The following is a 19,212-nucleotide window of genomic DNA, read 5'->3' as shown; positions in this document are numbered from 1 at the left end:
TGCATAAAATTAAGTGATGCAAGGCCAGGAACTGAGAGAGCTAAGATGACCCCTTCCTTTCTTTTGCCATTGGAATATTATTATTTATGAGGAGGTAAAAAGAAATTCCAATTTGTTTTCATCTTCCCTCTCAACGGCTTTTATTAATTTCAATTTCCTACAGTGTAATGATAAATTCTTAGTATTTGTGTTTTCCACATTTTTCCCTAGTTATTTATGATTTCTAGCATGTTAAACTTGTGGCGAGAGACCCTACTATGGGATTTCAATTGTTTATATTTACTGTTTCTTTTAAAGTACACAATTCCAAACAGAGAGGTATATTTGACACACTTGAACTTCTAAGTAATTTGGTTTTAACCCTGGTGAATTGGGTGCAGAACCTGTAAAGAATGTCATTCTTAGCCATTAATGGAAAAACTAGATGAAGTACAAACATCCAACTTCACCTTAAACCACTACTGAAGTGAATAATCACGTGGACTCCTTTTGACTTCCTTTCTTGGACATCAAACCCCAAGTCTTCCAGTTTTTGAGACCTTCCACTTGCTAATTCTCCCTGAGATCCCACACTCCACAACCCAATGTTGGTACAATTTTCATGTTTTAATAATGCTTGCCTTTGATTTTGGAATTTACTAAGTGCAAACCTGCCAAAGCACAACAAAATATCCTTAAAATTATAGGAGCTTGTAGCAGAAAAGCATGTACAAACCATTTGTACATGACATGGACAAATGCTTTTGCCTGTGGCGGGCCCACTTGCAATGGCACAAAAGTCAAAAAACACCACCAGCTTTTGAGAAAGAACCAGTTTAATGTGGGGTCACCTGGCAGGACACTTGGAGGGAAGGCTCTCACATAATTCCCCAGGGTATGTAGCATCGTGCTGCATTAATTGGGCTGAGAACAATCACAGGTCATGGACAAAGAGGAGGGCAATGATGGGTCAGGAATTGAAATCTCACAACCTCACATTACTGGCCCTGCCCCTGGGTTAGTTTTCATCCCGCCAAATTCATGTGATGGTGTTTTGGGTTTGTTGGGCATATGTGCCTGAAAGTGAAAATATAAAATAACTCAGTAGTCACACATCTCAAGGAAAGTGATGTTGGGGACAGTCATCTTATTTCTCTTGAAATTTCACTCTGGTTCACTTAAGAAAATATAACAGGGGTGGCCTCCCTGCTGGCCCAGGTGGTGGAGCGCAGTGCTGTGTAGCTGTCCGCAGCCTCTGCAGAGCGGGTTGGATCCAGGCCGGCCTGGCAGATACCCACATGATGTGGCAGACCTCTTCTGTCTCGCCTACTGCTCCCCTCAGTGAATTTCAGACAGTCTGCCTGTTTTGTTCCCCGCTCTTTCTGGTGAATCCACTCACCTTCCCACACATCTGGCCTGTACCCCAGTTCTTGTATGCATGAATAAATAAATTAAAAAATGTAACAGGCAGGTGCTATATGTCCTGAGCTATTGAGAGTAGGGAATGAACTGCTTTCATTGGACACTCCCTTAATTAGAAAAATGTATAGTTGCAGGTCATGTATAGTTGTAGGTCATTTCATTTTCTGTTTTTAAAACGAATGATTATAGACTGTAAAATATACAAACAAATAAATCTCATGAAGTACAACATTAGTGTCAAAGTCCAGGCAGTTCCTTCAAATTTCTGATTTCATCAATTTCTGTGCTTTTTGTTTGAAGGTTTGTGGAATTTTTTTTTTATTAATAGTTTCCCCTGGATTCATGCTTATGCTATTTATAGTAATGAATGGCATTGCTCTAATTTAGTCTTTTTCATAAAACAACATTCCAACATGACTGCTCAATTGTTCTTTTGTCCCTCATTCACCCATCAGGTTAAAAATCTGTGTTCCTTCCTTTCTTTGACACAAGCTGTTATTCCTTATCTGTCTGTATCATACCTGCACTCCCAGACACATTAGAGTGCATTTTAAAAGATCTTTTACTAAAGCTTCCGTCTACTTTCTGAATTTACACTGGGAAACTGTCAAAATACACAACTTTCCCAATGGATTCGATATATTACAATACCTTTTTCTACAATATGAACATAACCAGTGTGCTAGAGTAACTTGGGTAAAACATTTGTATGGCACAATGACAAATACTGGCATTTTAAAGCAACATGGCATGATATCAATGAAGTGAAATGATTTTTACTTCCGGGCATGTTTATAGCTCTTTTTCAGAAATTACACAGCTCTGAAAAGAACCTTCGCTTTTGAAAAATTTTATTTTATTGTTGAAGTCAATCATGTGGAGATTTAATTGCAATTGACTTGGTGTTTTTTGTTTTATTTCTGGGTCTTCTTTGCACTAAATCCCTTCTTTAAGTCCTTTTATGAGATTTCCCATTATACCCCATAACGGTAATAATAGTCCTGATGAAAGTGTTCTAGTTTTGTGATTCTTGAATCCAATGGTATTGAGACTAGTATTACCCCATCGAGCAAAAATCATATTAGCCATATTAGCTGGTACTGAGAAGAACTGATGATTGTGTTTTCCGTTTAACATCATAAAGTGTATCATGTTTGTCTTTTATGCACTTGAAATATGTTTGATTTCTTGAATGGATTCTGCTTCATCAACTTTTGTTCAACATTTAACTTGACACTAGATACAATTGCTATTTTTTCAAGAATTTAACCTCCTGATTTATAAATAGGATCTCTCAGAAACCTTTTTCATGCTATCTTTGCATTACATCTTCCTGAAACAAATATGAACATACCCCTTCATAATATATATGATATTGTTTCATAAAAATAAAAAACAATATTTTTTCCTTATTAATCTGACATTAAAAATTTTTGGAAGGCCGAGGGTTTACTGGGTAGCTCATCGATGACATCATTTTCTTAGTCCTTAACTGCTTTTGTGGGTGGAGGGCTGGATTTAAAATTTGTAGTTTCCACAAATCACACATTTTGTCCATATTTTCAAATGCATTATCATACAAATTTGAAAGATAACTTTAAAATTAAAATAATGCCATCTGAATTTTTCACTTTTTCTCCCCAAGGAGTTTATTTATATATGCGATTTAGTACATTTTTCAGTGTGCAATATTCATGTTTATTCAACAATTATACAAGTCATAGTATTTTTCTAGGACATAGGTATCATCAAGAGAGATTTTTAAATTTACAAATGTTTTACGATATTTTAGTTTTTATAAAGATTCCTGTTTGTGTTCAGTGTTTGGAGATTGCTGTTGCCATTTTCCCAATCACTGAGGTCTGGGAGCAGAATCTGAGGCAATGGTTAGCCAGGTTCCCATTTTCCAGGGACTCTGCCACAATTCCGCGAGTTCCTGTTCTAACCAGAGTGGCTAGCGCTGCGCAAACAGTACATTTTGGGTCACTGCATAAACGACCACAGCCGTCCGGCATGAAGGATCGGTTGCGGAGGTCAGACACTCAATGTACCCACTAAAACTAAATTTTCTAAACTAAGATACTCTCTATTGCGGCTTAAAGCCGCTCTCTGCGGTGGCTACAGGAGTCTTCCAGGCAGTCTAATTATTCCATGCCTTCTAATTGGTCCTTGCCAGGTAGAACCATCCAATCACATTTAAAATCATGGTTATTGACAAGGGACCCGCAACATTTCATCCAATCAGATTACTGAGCACACTCACCTCATTTGAATATAGCAGCAGAGAAATACACTGAGCTCTGCTCCCACGAATGATTTTCTTCAGTTGGGGCGCTTGAAGTCTATGTCGGTCACGTCTGACATTCTTCCCAATCTGCCTTTGCCAAGAAAGGTACTAGGAAAGCTACTTCCACAAGTAGATGGGAATGTGGAAGAATGCCCCGAGATCGTTTATTCCACCTGTGCTCTGATTTCCAGAACACACTACTGACCACGTCGGAGTTCCTGCTCTAGTCGCGCTTTCTCTAGGAAAAGTAGAGCTTAAGATGTAGAGAAAGAACCCAGTAGTGGTGTCTGTTTCCTCATGGCTGTGTGGACTGTGGCCGCCGGAATCGCTCAAAGCCAAAACTAATTTCAATACTTAAAACGCATTTAGTGAGGACTTGCAAAGCTCTGGTGCTTTAATCACAACTCAGTTCACGTTTTCAGACGACCGTTAGTTCTACAAGGCAGCTTTCAACGATTTTCTGAGGGACGTTACAGAAAGGTGAGAGGTCACCAAATGCCACTCAGCCGTGCTATCAGCCAGCCAATCCCATCCGACTCGATGTCTCCTTGCCTCGTGCTTGCCCCCGCTCAGCAGTACATTTGATCCAATGAGAGGTGGCCATTGCCAAGACGTCAGCAAAGGCAGACCCTATAAATGGGCCACCGCCCCTCAGCAGGCACCATTGTCCTTCCTGTCAGCTACCAGGAAGTTGACTCCAAAATGGCCGATCCTGCCGTCGAGGCTTCGACTGAGGAGACCCTGGGCTCAGGGGAGCCGGCAAAAGCCAAGCCGCAGAGCCTGAAGCGGAAGCAGAAGCAGAAGCACAAGCAGCCCCCCAAGCAGAAGCAGCCAGCGCGCCAGCGGCGGGCCAAGAACCAAAGTGAGAGCTTCGCCCCCTACTTCCCTCAGGTTCTCAAGTGCGTCCACATGGGCCTGAGCCTTTCGCAGGAGGCCGTGAGCGTCCTGGATTCCTTCGTGAAGGACATGTTTGAGCGCATCGCCCAGGAGGCCGGCCACCTGGCCCGCTCCACCCAGCGCGCCACCCTCACGTCCAGAGAGATCCAGACGGCCGTGCGCCTGCTGCTGCCCGGCGACCTCGGCAAGCACGCCGTGAGTGAGGGCACCAAGGCCGTCATCAGATACAGCCACTCGGAATGAGCCTCTCGTCAGGGCCACCCAAACCACAGGCTCTTTTCAGAGCCCCCAAACCAAAGGCTCTTTTCAGAGCCACCTCCCTTGGCACAAAAAGACCTGTAGCTCTCCCAACACGGCCCGCTGGCCCTCCAGCTGGCGGCGCCCTGCCCGTGCCGCCCACCCTTGCTTTCCCCCAATAACTATATGATCCAGGCTGGTACAGTGGCAGTAACCTTCATTTCAGGGGAGCCAGACTTCCCATGGCCGTAGAGAGATGTATGAGAGATGCCCGCAAGGGGCACTGGCTTAGATTTTTTCGAGGTTGGTCTCTAGTGGGAAGTGGAAAGTGAACGTATACCCTTAAGGACTTAGGGTTCATGCTCATTCTCCAAATAGTGTCCAATGGAATTATCCAGGGTTTCTTTAGCTTGCTATGGCAGCATATAAAGGTGTAAAATTGTCCAGTTTACACTGTTATATGTGTGTGTGTGTTACTTGCCTCATATTAGAAACACAGTTAAATATGTTAATGAGATCCAAACACCATGCCCATATAGCTAGACACAAATTTCCAGACATTCTTCAATTTTTTATTTCCCTGGTCTGAAATTCCTCTCTCAATTCATTCCGGTTTACTGATTCTATTCGATTGCGGCCCATAATTTTTCAACTTCGAATACACAGCTTCGTGGCTTCCATCTCATAGATGATGGGAGTTTCCAGGGGGAAAAATTCAAACCTCACAAGCATCTGACTTGGAGGCAGGAGTAACAGCCATTGGCCCAAGGTGGGGTGGAGTGAGAAGTGCTGAACCAATAAAACCTCTCCGTGGTGTTAAGTCTTCAGCTAGGAAGAAGGGGATGCTGTTCTTGGACAGCTTTTTCTTTTGTTATCTTTCTCTCTTTTATTCATGTTATGGAGGCATACTGTCCGCTGCAGGGAGTGGGATGTGTCTGTAGCCCCTTGCACAAAATTAAGAAGTGGAAGGCCAGGAATTGAGAGAGCTAAGATGACTGCTTTTTTCTTATGTCATTTGAATGTTAATATTTATGATGATTACAGTCCAAGTCTCTAATATTTACTATGTTTGTTTTAAAGTCCAAAATTCCATCTATGTATATATGTCTGCATATATATATATATACATATATATATATATGCAGACATATACATTCTCATTTAGACATTTACAATAATTTGGAATAACCCTCGTGAACTGGATGTAGAAATCTATAAATATATCAGTCCAATCACAGTAGGAAAACTGAAGAAAATATAAACATCAAAATTTGCCTTAAACACCTTGCAGTGTTCAATATTAAACCCCACTTTTTCCTATTTCTTAAATTTTAACTTGTCAATCTTCCTTGAGCTCCCAGAATTCACTCTACCACACAATGATGTTGCATTTTTCATGTTGTTTTAATAATGCTTCTCTATGATTTTTGAATTTAAGAAATGCAAAGCACAACAAAATATCCTACGGGACTAGTTTTATAAAATGACTTCTCACCATACCACTGTGTATCAGACCAGCATGCACACATCGTTTATATATCACATGGGCAAACACTGCTACTCAAGTTCAACTCACTATAGGATGGCGCAGAAATCAAATCCATGCGACCAGCTTTTGAGAACAGAACCAGTTCAATGTGAGGTCACCTGGCAGAAGACAAGGATCTCAAATCATTGTCCCAAGGATGGGACTTTGGGCTTATTTATGGGGCTGAAGAACAGTAATAAGCTATGAGAAAAGAGGGGGAGTAATTAATGGGTCAGGAATCACAATCAACATTAATTATTGGCCCCTCTCATGGAATATGGTTTTCATCCTGCCAAATTAATGTGATAGGTTTTTATTTTGTCAGACATATATACTTGAAGATGAAAAATAAAATAAATAACTCATTATTCATTTATCTTGAGGAAAGTGATGGTGAGGGAGTGGTCTTATTTCTTTTGATCAATCTCTGTGGTTCACATAATGAGATGTAAGAGGCAGGTGCTTCCTTTTCTAAGCCAGTAGTTAATAGGGAATGAACTACTTTTATTGCACACTCCCTTAATCAGAGGGATGCATAGTTGCAGGTTATTATAGTTTCTGTTTTTCAAAATTATTATAAACTGTGAGAAAATAAAAATAAAGAATTTTGAATGAAGTAGAATACTAATCTCAGGGTGAGGAAGCTTGATAAGGGGGTTCTTTCTTAAAATTTTTGATTTTTATGTATTTCTGTGCTTTTTGTTTGCTTTTGTACATTTTAAAATGATTTTTTTAAGTTTGTGGTATTTTTATTCTATTAATATTGTTTCTCCTGGATTCATGCTTATGTTATTTGTAGTAATACATGCCATTCCCTCCCCCCACCATGGTATAACGCATTTTAAAAGATCTTTTACTAAAACTTCTACTTACTTGCTGAATTTACAAGTATGAAAGGGTCAAAACACACAACTGTCCTAATGGATTTGATATATTGCAATGTCTTTTAATATAATATGTACAAGCACAGTGTGTTAGAGTAATTTTGGTAAAACATTTATATGGCATTATGACAAATATTGCCATTTTAAAGCAGCAACAATTAGCATGATATAAATGAAGTAAATGCTTTTATTCCTGGGCATGCCCATAACACTTTTTCTGAACACATGCAGTTCTGAAAAGAGTCTTTGCTTTCCCACAACTTTATTTCAAATATGTAAGTCAATCATGTGGAGATTCACTTGTAGATGACTACAGGTTATATTTTTCTAGATTTACTTTGCACTAAAACCCTTGTTCAAGTCCTTTTATACGATTTTCTAGTATACCAGATAGTGATAATAATATTCTTGATGAAAGGATTCAAGTTTGTGAATCTAGACTCTAATGATGGTGAGAAAAGTATCACACCATGAAACAAACACCATCATATTATTAGCAAAGGATTTAAAGCACTACTGAGATGATTGATGATTGTCTATATTCCTTTAACATCATAATATGAAAGCTGCTTGTATTTTACTCAAGCTGAAACATCTTTGTATTCTTGAATGGATTCTGCTTTTGCCTTATTTTGTTCATCATTTACCATGATACCAGATATGATAGCTCATTTGTACACAGAATTTTACAAATATGATTGCTAAGAAATCTTTAGCATGTTGTTTGTTTGCAATGTCTTTTTAAAATAAATATGTATTTTATTCCTTTATACTGTGATACATTTCATGAACTGAAAAAAATACCTACTCCTTATTAAGTTTTTTGGGAAGCCTGGCCATTTACTACAGTAACCCAGAGATGAACTCAATTTTTCCCTTTTTTTAGTCTTTAAATCCTTTTGGGGGAGAAGGGTTGGGTTTAAATTCTATAACTTATGCTTTCAACAAATCACACATTTTACAATATTTTCAAATGCATTATCATAGAAATTTGAAGCACATCCTTTAACTTGCTAGAAATTGCTATTGTCTAGATCATTCATTATGTCTCACTAAGGAGGTTTCTTATATGTGCCATTTAGTAATTTTTTCCAGTCGACAGTGCTCATATTTATTCAACAATTATACAATGTAGGTTATTTTAGAACATAAGTATAGTCAAAAGAATTTTAATTTTGATTACTGCTCAAAGATATTTTACATTTTAATAAATATACCTGCTGCTGTTCATGTTCAGAATTTGAATTTGGTTTTTCCATTTTTCCTTTTTTCCAACTTACTGTCTTTGACCAGAATTGGAGGCAGTGGTTTGTTAGCCAGATTCCTAATTTTTCAGGCGCTCCATCCTAAGTCAGAGAGTTCCTGCTCTAGCCAGAATGGCTTAGCACAGCACAAACAGATTTCAGGTCAGTGCACAAATGACCTGAACCCAACCAGCATGATTCCTCTGGCATCAAGGTTCTGGGTTGGCAAGGTCAGACATTCAATAACCAGAAGCTGAAATTTCTACAATTCAAGTGTTGTTATTGGCACTTTCAAAGTGTTCGCAGTGGAGGCTACAGGAAGTTTGCAGGTAGTCTAATTATTCTTTGTCTTCTAATTGGTCCTTACCAGGTCGAACCATCCAATCACATTTATGATCACGGTTTATTGACGGGGCTTCCTGCACATCTCATCCAATCAGATTTGTGAGTATGTCAGACCTCATTTGAATATCGTGGCATAGAAATAGACTCTGCTCTGTCCCCAACCACTATTCTCCTTGGTTGGGGTACTGGAAAAGTCAATCATGGCTGACATCCTTCTAAATCTGCCTTTGCCAAAAAAATCTTTATGATAGCCTCTTCCAAAACAGAGAGGGGAAGATGTGAAAGAGGTGACCTGAGTTAGTTTATCCCACCTGATGTTTGCAAGGTTCTGAAGTAAAGTCATCTTAATATTGGTATTTAATTCCATGTCATGTGCACAGGAAATTATTTTCCTAATGATATCAGTGAGCACATTCAAACTATGCCTTCCTCTTGGACCACCACCCCAAGGCTCCACCATCACCTCTAGAGAGATCCAGAAGGCCATGTGCCTGATGCTCCCAGGGAGATCAGCAAGCACGCCATGAGCGAGGCCACCAAAACGGTTATCAGATACACCCGCCTCCAGTGAGCTGCCTGTTTCCAGCCCCTGAACCCTGCAAACCAAAGGCTTTTGTCAGAGCCACCTCACTTGGTGGGAAAAGATCTGTACCTCTAAAACCTGTGAGATCCTCTAACTGTAGATTTCTTCCAATCAGTTCACAATGAACACATTTTTTTTAAAGGTTTATTTATTTATTTATACAAGCACTGGGTACAGTCAGAAGCGCGGGAGGGTGAGAGAATTCACCAGAGCCAGAGCGGGGAGCAGAACAGGCAGACAGACGAAATACACTGCTGAGGGAAGCAGCGGGCAGGAGGAGAGGTCTGCACACCATGTGGGACCCTCGCCAGCGGCAGGGATCAAACCGGCGCTGCAGAGGCTGTGGGCAGCTTTGCAGCCCAGTGCTCAATCGCTGCTCCACCAGGGAGGCCCACAATGAACACATTTTTATGGTGAATAAAATGTTGTCAGATCCCAACTGTATTTTCTCATATATCTGAGTGATAGTGTTTCCAGGAACACCGCGATTTTCTTAACCAAGTACCATGATTTGCTGTCCTAAACCGACATTTCTGAAGGAAAGTCTTCTTTAAGGCATTCTTGTTAATATGATACTTGCTTTTTATTCACTCATTGTCTCAAGAGTGTAGGTTGAAATTTACCAGAAGTTTATTTCCTGTGATAAGACAATAGAAACTCTACTGTTACAAGAATCCATCTGACCACTGATAGGTCAGAGGTTATGGAGATTTTCAAACACGTAAAACAAGATCAATCTTCTCTATGACTGTAGAGAAAATTATACATGATTTGAATTTTTAACTTATGTTAAAATAATTAAGGGCTTGCCATTAGGGCTTTAACTGAAATTTAAAAGTATCTACTAATTACTGTTTTCATATTTTGTATGAGTTTGGAAGAGTACCTTCTCCATTCACAGAGATAAGAGAAATAAAATGAAAATGCTTACCATTCACATATATGTGGAAAGTGATGAGGGAAGTGTCTCCTTATTTCCCTTAAGTTGTCAGCATTGTTCTCTTAATATAAAGGAAGAGTTTGATCCTGATTCCTGACCCATCATTACCTCTTTGATCATGGTCTATAATTGTTTTCAGCTTCATAAATACAGCCCAGAGCCACATTCTTGGGGAGAATGATTTGTAAGTCTACCTCTAGTCTCCTGCCAATGACCTCACATTAAACTGGTTCGTTTCTCAACAGCTGGTGGCAAGGTTTTTGACTTCTGTGTAATTGCATAGTGGGCCCATATTGGGCAACTGCATTTGCCAGCGTAATATACAAACTGTTTATGCCTGCTGATCTGATACACACTGGTGTAATATGAGAAGTCATTATAAGAAAGCTAATCCCCTAGGATATTTTGTTATGCTTTGGGTGTTTTGCATTTAGTAAATTCAGAAATCAAATAGAAGCATTATTAAAACAGCACGAAATGCACCATAATTGGGTGGTGGAGTGAACTCTGTTTGCTCAAAAAGGATTTACAAGTGAGAGATCTCAAACAGAGGAAAAAATGGGGTTTGATGTTGAAGATTAGAAGGGGAAATGATCTGTGTGAATATTCACTTCAGTAGTTATTTAAGGTGAATTTTGATGTTTGGCATTTATCTGGCTTTTCTCTTATTATTTGACCAAGAGTGCCATCCTTTACTTGTTTCTAAGTCCAGTTCACAAGGATTAATTCCAAATTATTTGACATGTGAAAATGAAACAATTAAATATAAATGCATACATATATATTTATATCTATCTAAATATATTGGGACCTTAGGACTTTAAGACAAACACAATAAATACAAACAATTAAAATCCCACAGTATGATTCTCTCAGTACTTTTATAATATACTACAAACCAATTAACTAGAAAACCAAAGGGAAAAATCACCAACAACTCAAAATTAGCATTACACTATAAGAAAATAAAACTAGGGGCCTCCCTGGTGGCACAGGCAGTTGAGCGCAGCGCTGTGAAGCTGTCTGCAGCCTCTGCAGTGCTGCCGGTTTGATGCCCGCAGGCCGTGGAGCTACCCACATGGCACAGCAGACCTCTCCTGTCTCGCCTGCTGCTCCCCTCAGCAGTGCTTTCAGTCCGTCTACCTATTCTGTTCCCCACTCTGTCTTTAGTGAATCCTCTCACCCTCCCGCACATCTGGCCTGTACTCCGGTTCTTGTATAAATAAAAAAATCTTTAAAAAAAAGAAAACTAATAAAAGCCATTGGAACAAGACAAAAAACACACTGAAAATTATATTTACATGATAAATATTAACATTCAAATGACATATGAATAGGAAGGAGTCATGTAAGCTCTTTGAATTCCTGATCTTCACCTTTTAATTTTACGCAAGGGGCTACAGACACATCATTTCCTGCTGTGAGTGGTGCCCTTTCATAATCATGAATAAAAACAAGAATGGAAACAAAGGGATAAACAAAGACTAGTATCCCCTACCTTCTGAACCCCAAGCTGAGCACCACAGGAAGGTTTTATTGCTCAGCATTCTTCACTCCACCCCACTATGGGCCGATGGCTGTGACTTCTGACTCCAAGTCAGATGCCCGTGAGGTTGAGTTGTTCCCAGTGTAAATTCCTATCACCTGTGAGATGGAAGCCGAGAAGGCTGTGTGCTTTCTTTTTTTTTTTTTTTTTTTTTATTTATTTGTTTATTTGTTTGTTTGTTTTGTTTATACAAGCACTGGGTACAGTCAGAAGCGCGGGAGGGTGAGAGAATTCACCAGAGCCAGAGCAGGGAGCAGAGCAGGCAGAAGGACAGAAGTACACTGCTGAGGGGAGCAGCGGGCGGCAGGAGAGGTCTGCGCGCCATGTGGGACCCTCCTCAGGTGGCCGGGGAGCAGCCGGGGATCGAACCGGCGCCGCAGAGGCTGCGGGCAGCTTCGCAACCCAGCGCTCAACCGCTGCGCCACCGGGAGGCCCATAAGCTGAATATTCTGAGCTGAAATAAAATGAAGCAAGATAAGCTGGAATGAATGGAAAGAGAAATTTCAAAACCAGGCAAGTGAAAAAGTGATTCAATTTTGGAAATCTGTATATAACTACTTCTGCGTGGTGTTTTGGTCATGGTTTAGTATTTAAATAAATTTCTTATGTGAGATAAATGATATAAATATATATAAACAAAGTAAATTAGACGGTTTTATACCTTTGTATACTGCCCTATCAAGCTAAAGAAACCCTGGATAATTCCATTGGACACTATTTGGAGAATGAGCATGAACCCTAAGTCCTTAAGGGTATACGTTCACTTTCCACTTCCCACTAGAGACCAACCTCGAAAAAATCTAAGCCAGCGCCCCTTGCGAGCATCTCTCATACATCTCTCTACGGCCATGGGAAGTCTGGCTCCCCTGAAATGAAGGTTACTGCCACTGCACCAGCCTGGATCATATAGTTATTGGGGGAAGCAAGGGTGGGCGGCACGGGCAGGGCGCCGCCAGCTGGAGGGCCAGCGGGCCGTGTTGGGAGAGCTACAGGTCTTTTTGTGCCAAGGGAGGTGGCTCTGAAAAGAGCCTTTGGTTTGGGGGCTCTGAAAAGAGACTGTGGTTTGGGTGGCCCTGACGAGAGGCTCATTCCGAGTGGCTGTATCTGATGAGGGCCTTGGTGCCCTCACTCATGGCGTGCTTGCCGAGGTCGCCGGGCAGCAGCAGGCGCACGGCCGTCTGGATCACCCTGGACGTGAGGGTGGCGCGCTGGGTGGAGCGGGCCAGGTGGCCGGCCTCCTGGGCGATGCGCTCAAACATGTCCTTCACGAAGGAATCCAGGACGCTCACGGCCTCCTGCAAAAGGCTCAGGCCCATGTGGACCCACTTGAGAACCTGAGGGAAGTAGGGGGCGAAGCTCTCACTTTGGTTCTTGGCCCGCCACTGGCGCGCTGGCTGCTTCTGCTTGGGGGGCTGCTTGTGCTTCTGCTTCTGCTTCCGCTTCAGGCTCTGCGGCTTGGCTTTTGCCGGCTCCCCTGAGCCCAGGGTCTCCTCAGTCGAAGCCTCGACGGCAGGATCGGCCATTTTGGAGTCAACTTCCTGGTAGCTGACAGGAAGGACAATGGTGCCTGCTGAGGGGCGGTGGCCCATTTATAGGGGCTGTCTTTGCTGACGTCATGGCAAGGCCACCTTTCATTGGATGAAATGCAAGGGGGTGGGCTGTCTCTAGGCTGACTAGGTGTCTAGCAGATGGGATTGGCTCTTCCTCCTGCTGGGCATCACAGTAAAGTGGCATTCGGTGACGCCTAAGATTCCTGGCACGTCGCTCAGAAAATTGTTGAAAGATATCCCGTAGAGCAAAAAGTTATCTGAAAACATAAGTGAGTTTTCATTAAAGCAGGAGAGCTTGGGATATCTTTAAATGCGTTTGAAGTACCCATGTTTGTTTGTTGTTTTGTTTTTTTTTTTAAAGATTTATTTATTTATTTATTTGTTTATTTACTTATTTATTTATATAAGCACTGGGTACAGTCAGAAGCGCGGGAGGATGAGAGGATTCACCAGAGCGGGGAACAGAACAGGCAGACTGACGAAACACACTGCTGAGGGGAGCAGTGGGCACAGTGGCAGGAGAGGTCTACGGCGCCATGTGGGACCCTCCCTGGCGGTCAGGGATGGAACCGGCACTGCAGAGGCTGCGGGCAGCTTCGCATCCTAGCGCGCAACCGCTGCGCCACTAGGGGAGGCCCCCATGATTGTTTCGGTGGTCAGAAGTATGCTCTCCACACCCCAAGTCGCTACTGCCATCACAAAACTCTGGTCACATGGCGCCATTGGCCTGGAAGCAGCACGTGTCAGTGCCCTTGGCTTAGGCACCACAACTCCAGTAGGAGCTCTGCCACATGCCCAACAGTGCCTCTGGAATCATGGGACATCCCTAAGCAACTGCCACCTCCAGGTCTCACCAAAACTGCCCCTTAGCCGGGGATGGGAGACATGGGAATGGCAAGACAAAGCACAAACAGAAATGGAGATGTGTATATGCATGTTTACATTTTTTAACACTTGCCAAGTTAAAATTTCACTCACATTGCTTATATTCCCAAAGTAGCCCACTCCCTTTAATTTATGGGAAATAGGAGGGCTTTCAGTTAAGAAATCAAAAGATTACCCTCAATCCCTATGAATGAGCCAGAGCAAGAGAACAGGCTAATGGATTCAGTGAAAAGAAATGCTGGACATAAATGCAATCCTGGTTCAAAAATGTATGATTATGCAGCCAAGGATGTTTCTTTCATGCACTGATAAATTACAAACCGAATCAAAACAGAAATTAGGAAGAGTTGAAGAAATGGAGATGTTCATGGCGCTGTTATGCACATGGTCAGGGGTCAGGGGTGAAGGCATGTGCTGTGAGGCCTTCATGAGACTGTTAATTCTACTGCTAATAAAATGGTTCTGATCTTGAAGGGGCAATATTGAAATTTTATTACTAGAAAATATGATGTAATGATATAATCTGTGATGGAAGCTTGCTTTTCTCTATAAAGGAAGAGTCCTATTTATAATCGAGGATATTACTATTCCTACCTGAAATATTAGTCATTGAGTCCTTCCCTTGTTTTGAGGCTCCAAGAGTCATGTGCATGAAAGTCTCTAAATTGGTATCATAAATCAGCGTGATTAAAAACAAGCCAGTACATAAACAGTTATAAGAAGGATTCACACCAATTTCCTCCACTGTTTTTATCTCAGCCTCCCAATATGATTCTTATTGGTTTCTCCTGGTTCACCTTACTGTTCTTGTGACCATAAGGTGAAGTCAGTGTTGTCATTGCTATATTCACTTTTTTTAGATTTATTTTTATTTATTTGTGCATACAAGAACTGGGGTATAGACCAGAGGCACGGGGGGGGGGGTGAGAGGATTCTCCAGAGACAGAGTGGGGAGCACAACAGGTAGATCTACTGAAATACACTGCTCAGGGGAGTAGCAGGAGAGATAGGAGAGGTCTGATGCACCATATGTGGGTCAGTTTCTTGGTAGAGGATCGAACTCATGCTGTACTGACTGGGAACAGCACTGAGATTTTAACCCCCTGTATTCACTTCCATTTTCTATTCCTGATTTCAAAGAAGTCATGTCACTATTAAAGCAAGTTTTATACTGTCATCACATTTATTGAGCCTATTTAGGTTGGGTGACCATATACTTTTTGTGCAGTGAATGCTTTCAGAGTCAAAGTGTTGCTGCAAAGATATGTGGGGAGTGGGCCTCCCTGGTGGCACAAGGAGTTAAGATGTAACCTATGAAGCAATCCGCAGCCACTGCAGCTCGAGTTCGATCCCTGGCCAGGGAGCTGCCCACATGGTGCAGCAGACCTTCTCTGACTCACCTGCTGCTCCCCTCAGCAGTGTATTTCAGTCAGTCTGCCTGTTCTGTTCCCCACTCTGTCCCTGGTGAATCCTCTCACCCCCAACCCCACACCTCTGGCCTGTACCCCAGTTTTTGTATGCATAAATAAATAAATCTTAAAAAAAAAAAAAAAAGATGTGTGGGGTGGGCGGACCGCGCGGCCTGAGGTGTGAGGATCAGAGCGCAGGGGTGTGGGGGCGGAGGCGGCTCCTGCGTTCAAGAGCCAGAGAGACCCGCCACCACACGCCATGAGGGCCCTCTGGGTGCTGGGCCTCTGCTGCGTCCTGCTGACCTTCCGGTCGGTCAGAGCTGACGATGAAGTCGATGTGGATGGTACAGTAGAAGAGGATCTGGGTAAAAGTAGAGAAGGCTCAAGGACAGATGATGAAGTAGTCCAGAGAGAGGAAGAAGCTATACAGTTGGATGGATTAAATGCATCCCTATTACTCTTTTTTTTTTGTTTGTTTGTTTGTTTGTTTGTTTTTTTATACATGCACTGGGTACAGTCAGAAGCGCGGGAGGGTGAGAGAATTCACCAGAGCCAGAGCGGGGAGCAGAGCAGGCAGAAGGACTGAGGTACACTGCTGAGGGGAGCAGCGGGCGGCAGGAGAGGTCTGCGCGCCATGTGGGACCCTCCTCTGGTGGCCGGGGAGCAGCCGGGGATCGAACCAGCGCCGCAGAGGCTGCGGGCAGCTTCGCAACCCAGCGCTCAACCGCTGCGCCACCGGGGAGGCCCCCAACATCCCTATTACTCTTGACCTAATAAACATAGAGCTTCCATATGATCCAGCAATTCTACTCCTAGGTATTTACCCAAAGGACACAGAAACATCAATTTCAAAGAGCACCTGAACCCCTATGTTTATAGCAGCACTATTTACAATAGCTAAGCTTTGGAAACAACCCAAATGCCCAAAAATAGATGACTGGATCAAGAAGATGTGGTACATATACACCATGGAATATAACTCAGCATTCAAAAAAGATAAACACATGCAATTTGCAGCAACATGGATGGAGCTGGAAGGGATCGTGCTCAGCGAAATAAGCCAGAAAGAAAAAGAAAAATACCGGATGGTCTCACTCATAGCAGGAATCTAGAAAACTTAAATAAGGGACCAGGAAAAAGAATAACTATAAGAAAGAAAATATCAAAATCAACAAACAACTATGAACCAGAGACACTCTATGGGCGGTGGGGGGCAGAGAAAGGAGGGATTGGGATCAAAATAAGGGGGTTGTAATTGCATGGGGAATATAAAAATAAAATTTAAATAAAAAATAAAATATATGAAAAAAAAAGATGTGTGGGGACAGCAGGCAAAATCAGGCCTTGTGGACATCCTTGTAGGGGAAGATCAGGAGGCAGAATAAGGATTCCTCTTGGGACTTGGGCATTTGCAGAGTACAAAGGCTAGTGGGAAAATGACAGGCCTTTACTTTTAATGTCACCTTTTCCATGATTTGTTCTCTTGCCTTCGTTTCCTGGAGGCAATTTTCCATGATTTGTTCTGGTGCCTTCTTTTCCTGGAGGCAATACCATGGCTAGGCTGGTTAATAGTTAATAGTTAAATAGGTTAATAGTTAAAAGAGACCCCACTTGTTGAGAGCGTCCCTCTGGGGCCCAGAAGTGCTGTGAGCAGAAGGATGAGGCTCTACTGCATGGTGACTAAGGGCACAAGTTTTGGCCTGGGATGAGACAGGGGTTCAGACCCCAGCTGTGCCTCTTACTAGCTGTGTCGCCTTGGGAAAGTAACTTGCAGTCTTGGAAGCTCAGTTTCCTGTTCTTTGGGCCAGGGTCCAGAAGTCTGTCTCCAGAGCTCAGTGAGATAATGCAGACTCAGCGTTCAAGCAACGGGGACTCTTCTTATTCCCAGCCCTGAGTCTCATGCCCCCAACACAAATGGAGGGGCTGGCAATGAGATTCGGTCCCAGACAGCTGTATGGGCCCCCACATGTTTGCTGAGGTTTGACAGTGAGATAAGAGATGATGGCTTTGCCCTCCTGAACCTGCTTTGGTGAAGTTGAGAAGATAAGGCTGCTCTGCTGTGGGCTGCAATGGGATGTTGCTAGGGAACATTTGCAATGTGCCTTGTTACCTGGATGGCTTTGGGCATTGCCAACTCAGGGATTTGTGGCAAGCTGTTCCTCCTCACTCCCACAAAACCTAGCCCCATCACACCCTCCCTATCTGAAACCTATTAATCTTTCAAGTCTTAATTCAAATCCTACCTCCTCCATGAAGACGTCCTGACACCATATAGTAAAGTTCCATGTATTTCACGTTTGCTAAGAAAACCAATTTTCTCTTAAATAATGGAAGAATCAACAGATATACCTATCTATAACTCAAAATTAAGCAACTTAGTGAAGTATCATTTTTTCTTTTTTTCAAAATGGTCCCCACATTTCTCTGAAATTGTTCTGCAAAGATTTCTGGCTTCTCAAATGTGGTTCCAGTGTGTTCCTTTTCTGTGTACCACTCAGTTGTACTGAGGGATCTTATTTGTCTAAATCTTATTTCTGTTGCTATCAGTGGGAGCTCTGGAGTTTATATTGCCCCACTTCATACTTGCTGTGTCAGCGAACCCCCTCTGGTATCTTTCGTTGCCTCCATTTTAATCTTGCACTATGGTGCTCCATCCAACATGAAATATTCTGCCTATGGATTACTCCAGGAAGATTCTTAGCTTTCTTGTAATAGACCAAGAAATGTTTTCAGCATTTCAGGCTGTAAGCATCTGGGGAACCATGGCCTTCAATCAAGGCAGCAGAGTTAGATCCCATGACAAGAAGTCAGTCCTGTTCTGTACTTTTCTCCAGGTTCTGCCATGGCCAACTCCAGGAAGCACACCACACACAACTAATCCTAAAAATGGCACAGAAATGGCATCAAAAAACCCCAAACATTGGGCCTCCCCTGGTGGCGCAGTGGTTGAGCGCTGGGCTGCAAAGCTGCCTGCAGCCTCTGCAGCACCTGTTCGATCCCCGGCCAGCGGTGAGTGTCCTACATGGCGCGAGAGACCTCGCACCCACTGCTCCCCTCAGCAGTGTATTTCGTCAGTCTGCCTGTTCTGTTCCCCACTCTGGCTTTGGTGAATTCTCTCACCCTCCTGCGCTTCTGACTATACCCAGTGCTTGTATAAATAAGTAAGTAAATCTTAAAAAAAAAAAAAAAACCCAAACACAATGATATGAGTCTTTTAAGGGGGTGGACCCCAAATTCCTAAGGAACATTTTCAAGAAGCACAGCAAGAAGGGCCTGAAGGGCCTGCCTGGTGGCGCAGGAGTTAAAGACAGCGCTGTTCAAGCGATCACCAGCCACTGCAGCATGAGTTCAATCCCCGGCCAGCCAGGGAGCAGCCCACATGGCACAGCAGATCTCTCCTGCCTCGCCCGCTGCTCTCCTCAGCAGTGTATTTCAGTAGATCCTCCTGTCCCCACTCTCTGTGGGGAATCTTCTCA

General features: G+C 42.7%; 2 protein-coding genes across 2 annotated transcripts; one reads left to right on the top strand and one right to left on the bottom strand.

Moving 5' to 3' along the window:
• Nucleotides 1-4,363: 4,363 nt before the first annotated feature.
• LOC119246593 (late histone H2B.L4-like) lies at nucleotides 4,364-4,907 on the top strand. Its single transcript, XM_037512951.2, has one exon. It carries the CDS (start codon nucleotides 4,391-4,393, stop codon nucleotides 4,826-4,828), a length of 438 nt encoding a protein of 145 aa, XP_037368848.1. The 5' UTR covers nucleotides 4,364-4,390; the 3' UTR covers nucleotides 4,829-4,907.
• Nucleotides 4,908-12,923: 8,016 nt separating this feature from the next.
• On the bottom strand, nucleotides 12,924-13,442 carry LOC119246592 (late histone H2B.L4-like). The gene has a single exon (XM_037512950.2). It carries the CDS (start codon nucleotides 13,413-13,415, stop codon nucleotides 12,978-12,980), a length of 438 nt encoding a protein of 145 aa, XP_037368847.1. The 5' UTR covers nucleotides 13,416-13,442; the 3' UTR covers nucleotides 12,924-12,977.
• Between the last annotated feature and the right edge of the window lie 5,770 nt (nucleotides 13,443-19,212).

The sequence above is a fragment of the Talpa occidentalis genome, unplaced genomic scaffold, assembly GCF_014898055.3.
Source record: "Talpa occidentalis isolate TD23 unplaced genomic scaffold, MPIMG_talOcc4v2.1 talOcc4.15, whole genome shotgun sequence".
NCBI lineage: Eukaryota > Metazoa > Chordata > Mammalia > Eulipotyphla > Talpidae > Talpa > Talpa occidentalis.
This window is presented reverse-complemented; position numbering and strand designations above follow the sequence as displayed.

Coding starts and splice junctions, on each gene's coding strand:
- LOC119246593 (XM_037512951.2), top strand. CDS start 4,391: ATGGCCGATCCTGCCGTCGAGGCTTCGACTGAGGAGACCCTGGGCTCA.
- LOC119246592 (XM_037512950.2), bottom strand. CDS start 13,415: ATGGCCGATCCTGCCGTCGAGGCTTCGACTGAGGAGACCCTGGGCTCA.